Consider the following 6,580-nt stretch of genomic DNA (forward strand, 5'->3'; position numbering starts at 1 on the left):
TCTGCTGTATATGTATTAATAATTCTGTTTATATCATTAAAGTGAAATAATTCCTGCATTTGTAGCTTAGTGAAGGTATACTTTTCCAAAGTCAAAATTAAGCTGTTTTAAATTGTTAGTGCTCCAAATTCTACTTTGAATTCACATCCCTTGAAATCTCACTCAAGGGAAATAGTACTACAAGTGATGTAAAGAACTCTGGTTAGGTATGAGTTCCATTTTTTTTTTTTTTTTTGTCAGTGGGAAAATCTTAATAAAATAATCCATTAAGTTAACACGTAGGTTGTACCTTTCATGTAAAACATGCAAAGGTATTTTAAGTATGATGGCTTCCCACTGTATTTAATTTTACTACCAGTGCCAGGCTGGTATGGGGTAGAGGAGTATAGGAATGCATGACACTGTATTGCAGAACTCCAAAAATAAAAGGCTGAAGTCATTTGGAAAGTGGACTTCTCCAGTGGTATTTTTCCAGAGGAATTTTGAAGGTATTGGACATGATTAAGACATGACTAAAGTAAATATCCATTTACATTAGCTATGCTTTTCTATCGGTTTGGGCAAAATATTATGTGACTGGGCAGTCATCCTGTTAGATACCTGAGAAATTAGTGGTGCTGCGTTTGTGAATCTGGTTATGCAGAAGATTCCAAAAATGATCGCAGAAATACTCCAAATTGTACCTTAAAAACATCGAATGAAAACACTAATTTACTTCTTATGTTAGGATTAAAAAAGAGAAGGAAGTGGCTCTTTCTCATTAACGTCTGTAGAATTACAGTATCTGTATCTGATTTACAACAAGTAAGTCAGTGAGTAGTTTTTGCAGATCGTAACTGGTTTGCATAGACACTTACCTCATCATTGGGTTGCATTAAAAACATGTTAGGTATTTAAATATTCTGTATATGTAATTATTCCAAATGTGCTTCTATGAGGATATAAGAATTCCTGGTTGTTACTGAAATCCTGCAACAAAGGTAAAGTTACTACTTTAAAAAAAACCAAACAATTATTCATATTTATTGGGGATATTCAAGATTTAAAAGCTTATGCAGTTCTATTATCATGAAATACATTTTTAACTGTGGTTATTAAATTTGTTTTATAATTTCAGAAACAAGTGTGAGAGCTTTCAGGAACACTTTTGAAAAGTCAATTAAGCTATGCTGTTTGGCGGTGGGGGAGGGGGTTGCTACAGAGGTCTTCCAGGTAGACCAATTTTTGATTGGCTTGTTAATAAGAGAAACAAGGCCTCATCTATATTCAAGAATTCACATTCCATTTCCTATCAATATTTATTACTTGGTTGCTGTTCTAGGAGTTTAATTTTGAGGTCATTAATAATACAGGCAGTCCTTGCACTTACAGTGGGTTACGTTCCTGGAAAAGGCACGGTAAGTCGAAATGATGCAAGTTGAATCTGATTTTCCCATAGAAACAATGTTATAATAGGGGGTTACGTTTCTGACCAAGGGCCTGATGTCAGCTGGAGTGCTGCGTCCAGTTTTGGGCTCTACAATTTAAAAAGGATGTGGAGAAGCTTGAGAGGGTGCAGAGGAGAGCCATGTGCATGATCAGAGGTCAGGAAAACAGACCTTATGATGAGAGGCTGAGAGCCATGGGACTCTTCAGCCTGGAAAAGTGCAAGCTCAGGAGGGCACTGGTGGCCACCTATAAGTTTATCAGGGGTGCTCACCAGGATCTGGGGAAACGTCTGTTCACCAGAGCGCCCCAAGGGATGATGAGGTCAGACGGTTCACAAACTCCTCCATGACCGTTTCGGGCTGGACATAAGGAAGAACTTCTTTACTGTCCAAGCCCCCAAGGTTTGGAATAGACTGCCGCCAGAGGTGGTTCAAGCACCTACTTTGAACACCTTCAAGAGACAATTGGATGCTTATCTTGCTGGGATCCTATGACCCCAGCTGACTTCCTGTCCCTGGGGCAGGGGGCTAGTCTCGATGATCTTCTGAGGTCCCTTCCAGCCCTAATGTCTATGAATCTTATATTTTGTCGGTTAAACTTCAATTTAGGGAATATTCAGAGAGCATTTTTATTCCAACCTATGGGGCTATTACTGTGCAAGTTCTACGTTAATGGAAGTTGTGAAGTCTTAGTCAGGTGCTTTCTGGAAGATTCCTGGGAATAGAGAGGCTACTCAACCCTTTGTAGAATCAGGCCTTATTTAAGGAAATTTCCCATCCTTATGTAAGAATATCTTTCAGTTCAGTTTTGTTCAGTTCGTTTTGCAGAGGTAGCATGTAGCACACTTAGTGCTTCCATTAATAAAGATATTTTATGTTTAAGCTTTTCTTTATAACCTAAAGAAAACAATTTGCTGTAGAATAGTGCTTACTGCAGAGCAAATTAGAGGGTTTGAGATGCTACAGGACTTTCTGTTGAGGCCGCCTGCTCCAAAATCCATAAACGATGGAACCTCAGCTTCATAATTGGTGAGGGAGAACTAAGCCTTGGCTTCAGACCTTTATCCATTTTCAAAATGAATAACATGTAGCCTTTCTCTTCCAGTGAGAGGATCCAAAGGACTCTACATGGTGAATGGACCACCTAGTTTTACAGAAAATGCAACGTTTGAAAGGTACTTTTTTGTTTTAGGCAGACAAGGTTCCTTGGGTGAATTTGATATCTTTTATTAGACCAACCCAAATGGTTGGAGAATAGTTATTAAGCAAGCTTTCGGGTTCAAAAACCCTTCATCAGGCTAAGGAAGCTGCAGCAGTTGCTGTGTGCTCTTCTTAGGCATTTTGGATCTTTTGCAGAGAATAAACAGTGTTTCCCCTCCCCCCTCAATATACACATTTTAAATTTAGAGTGAATATAAAATCAGAATTGTTGCATTTACATTAAAAAAACCTTTAATAAAATGACAGTGGTAATACTGAGCAGTAATATTGAGCAGTGAATGACTTCACCCACTGTCAATAATCTAGCAGATTGGTGGAGTAGATGGATTCATTTTTGCCTATACACTAGTACGTATTGAAAACTGGTTGTACTACTACTGTTGTTCTTGTTTTGTGAAAGCCTCATGTGTGTTTGTTATGTTTGGTTATGTCTTTTAGGGATGCTGGGAAAAACTGCAAAGCTTTTACATTCAGCCAGGATGGTTCTCTCTTTGCTTGGTGCAATGGAGAAAAGTCAGTGCACATTTTATTACTAATAACTTCATTTCATTTATGTTAAGAAATATTGATACTTCTGCCCTCTGTAATGTGCGGTTGTAAATGGAAGTGTTTGTGTGTATTTTATAAAGACAGTTTTTTGCCCTTCAGTTGCCAGGGGTAGGTTAGTTTCGTAATTAGCGGGTACATTGTTTACAGTTGTTTTCACACATTTATTAGGTCACTATTATCATGGTACCTGAATGTGCGGTATTAGAATTTCTGTTTTCTGTTCATATTTCCCATAAGATATATGTCCAACTCCTAGGCCTGGGAGTTTACCCATGACCTTCAATGCAGTAGGGTTGCAGAACTGTTTTTAGGCAAAACTCTTGAAAATCAGGTAAAAGAGATTGCTTTTGATGGGGAGGGAATTTTTTTCTGAATATTTGGGCTATCTGCAGTTACTTTATATCTGTCAACCAAAGTTAGATTTTTCAGTACAATAAGCAATAATTTTTTAAAAGGTGGTACCTGAAAAAAATCAGGCCTGAACTACTAGATATACTGGTGCCACCTGAAAAGTTGGTAGGAATTAAAGCATTTCACAGGGCCCATAATTATTGGCTAAATTGAGTTGCTTCCTAGTATGAAGTTCATTGGTAGCAAGTGGAGAGATTAGATAAGCACTTGTTTGGGCGTTTAAGTAGCACCCCCCGCAGTAGTTTCAATCACCTGGAGAGATTCATTTCAATAAGGTCAGAATATTGTTATGACTGTCCCTTCCAGCGATACAGTTTCTGTAATAAAAGATATCACCAGAAAAAACCTTACTTCTCTCATCTTTAGTAAACTTTTCAATTAAAGTGTTTTAAAAAGTACTACATAGTGTAGCAATGTAGTTGCTGCTGCATAGGATTAGTATCTTAGACAACAAATTCTTAGAAGTTCATTGTAAATTTAATAAAAAATAAAACGGAATCCATCAGTCCCTTTGAAGCTTGGCTTTGTTTTGTTTACAATCACTGAAGAGAGCCAGTGAATGCAGCTGGTAGGGAGGAGTCTCTTAATCCAGTTCCTGGAGGCTGTCACAGGTTAAATAGCATTTCATTCTACTTTTCTGTTGTTCTTTGGGTCCCAAATTTCTGCTAGTCTCTAATCACAATTAACATGCTATGTCCATGGCTGCTACCCGACCATGGTTGTTTAATTTACTTTATCACTGATCTACGTGATCTCTGAACATGAAACAATATATAAAATAAATGCCTGAAACCTTCAATGCAAGATCTTCCAGATACAACAGTTCTTTTTGCTCTTGTCTGTCTGTGACCCAGCTTTAACATTAAAAGAACATAGGCAAGAGTTTGTTTTTTCTTTTTGTGGCTGTTTTATTAAGTTCGAATTCAAATGTTGCAGATCAAGAAATACATTTTAGATCTGAGTATTTTACTTATTAATTACATTGTTTGTCCACTTGGATATGTGATCTTACAATGTGTTTTATATGAATATTTAGCCAAGGGAGCTGGGAACTTCATGCATCTGCTAAATTCAGAACAGCTCTAGAACAGCCAAACATGTGAGAGTGACTCTGGGTATTAATTAACCACTCTAATCATGCTTTGTTGCAATGACCTTTCTTGGTTCCAGAGTAAATATTGTGAATGTCACCAGTGCTGAGTTAGTGCATTCATTTGATCTTCCAAAGGCAGTTTGCCTTGAACTCTCGCCAAAGAATATTGTCCTGGCAACATGGCAGGCGTACACAAGTGAGTATTTTCCCATCTGTAAAAGTACATACTGAAAAAAATACATACTCCAGCTGAATCCAGTTTGATGTCTTGTTGCCGAGTAGCTTTGATTAGCATTGCAATTTGGCAAAGAGGTTTAAAAAAAGTGTTTCCTCCTTGTATAGAAAATGAAGTGGTTGGTTAAGTACTTGAAAGATGGTGCCATCTTCTGAAAGCATCTGGTATTGACCACTACTTGATGGAGTTACCAGACTGGATTGAACAGCAATCTGATCTGTTGAGTAAACTTTACATTAAAGAATTAACAGTTGTTGTTAACATGTACAGCATTTTTGAGCACATTGAAATGCCATCCAGACAGTATATGTTCAGGGAGGGACAAGGAATCATAAGACATCTTATAGAAAGAGTTTATTATAAACTAGAGAGAGATGGACTTCTGTGTGGGTTTGAAGAGTGATTGGATGAAAGAACAGGTGTCAGATGTGGGAAGTCATGGAGTTGTGCTTAGTCCCAAATACACAGCTTTGCAGAGACAGGCTTGTAGATATGTTGTGCATAATGAGGAGAGGGGTGCAGTGAGTCATGGCAGTTCTTGAGAACAAGGAGGGCTGTTTTGAATAGGATACAAATATGGCTGTGAATATAAAGGTAATGGACACTGTGAATGATACTTTCATGGGGGAACACAACCTAGAGGATATGGAGAGTTTACTTTTCCATCGTATGCCTAGGGGGTAGCTTTCTTAAGGTTTTGATGGAATTTTTAAGACCTACTACCTTAGTCCTGATGGCTTTATTCTGAGAACTGTAAGGAGGTGACCAGTAGTTGGATGCTGGTAATGACCTGTAAGTATAGTACAGTGGAGGAGCATTGCTCCCAGGTTTTAAAATAAAAAGAGGTGTGGAGTTGCACCAAAAAAATCCCTGTTCAAGAGATGGAATAGATGAAAGCCTTTCTAGAGGTGCACCAGTATATCAGTGCATATTGTATCGGCATCAATAAAAGGAAAATTGACATTATTGGCAATAGACTTTTTTGAGCCAATATGCCTGATAATGTCACCAATAAACGTTGCATGCAGGCAAGCAGCTGCAGCATGAATGCAACCAGGAATGCAGCCCGGCAGCTTGGAGAACAGTAAGTCTGTGTGGGGGAGGGGGCATAGGAGCGGGCAGGGGAGTTTGTGGGGGCACATCAGAGCCCCCCATAGTCAGGGAGGGAGTGGGGATGGAGCAGGCACTGCCCAGCCAGGGTGGGGTGCAGGATGGAGCCACAGGTGGTTCATCTAGGGGTGCCTCCCGCCACTGCGCACACCTCCAGGGGAGGTGCAGGGGGTGTGTGCCCCCTGGATATGTGTGGGACAAGGCTGGGCTTCCTGCTGTGGGCTTGGGGCTGTGCTGCCCTCTTCTCAGCGGGAGGGGGCTGGGCTGGGGCTGTGCTCGGGGCAGGGCAGACAGCAGCACTGAGAGGGGGATCTACAGGGGGGGCTATGGCCCACCCTGTAGCACCACTGCCGTCACCCACTCTGAGTGCAGCCCTGGCACAGCATGCCAGATAGGAAGAAGCTGGCACAGCCCTTGTCCCCAAGCCTGCAGCAGGCAGCCCATCCTCGCCCCGCACACAAATCCAGGGAGCGCGTGCCCTCTGTGACTCCCTGGGGGGTGCACGCAGCAGTGGGAGCTGCTGGCACCCCCCCC

The 6,580-nt window shown here is 40.5% G+C and overlaps 1 protein-coding gene across 5 annotated transcripts in view; it reads left to right on the forward strand.

Moving 5' to 3' along the window:
* Window positions 1–1,961: 1,961 nt before the first annotated feature.
* The window catches only part of EIF2A (eukaryotic translation initiation factor 2A), a 27,358-nt gene continuing 22,739 nt past the window's right edge, over window positions 1,962–6,580 (forward strand). For 2 of the 5 annotated variants that reach the window (XM_025192995.1, XM_025192996.1), the window contains exons 1-3: window positions 1,965–2,602; window positions 3,087–3,161; window positions 4,779–4,897. In XM_025192995.1, coding sequence (XP_025048780.1) covers window positions 2,556–2,602; window positions 3,087–3,161; window positions 4,779–4,897 — 241 coding nt within the window. In that variant the 5' untranslated portion in view covers window positions 1,965–2,555. Of the gene's footprint in view, window positions 2,603–3,086; window positions 3,162–4,778; window positions 4,898–5,043; window positions 5,156–6,580 lie in introns of those variants that run through there. The other 3 variants (XM_025192994.1, XM_025192997.1, XM_025192999.1) reach the window with 3 other exon arrangements.

The sequence above is a fragment of the Alligator sinensis genome, unplaced genomic scaffold, assembly GCF_000455745.1.
Source record: "Alligator sinensis unplaced genomic scaffold, ASM45574v1 scaffold1009_1, whole genome shotgun sequence".
NCBI classification, from domain to species: domain Eukaryota; kingdom Metazoa; phylum Chordata; order Crocodylia; family Alligatoridae; genus Alligator; species Alligator sinensis.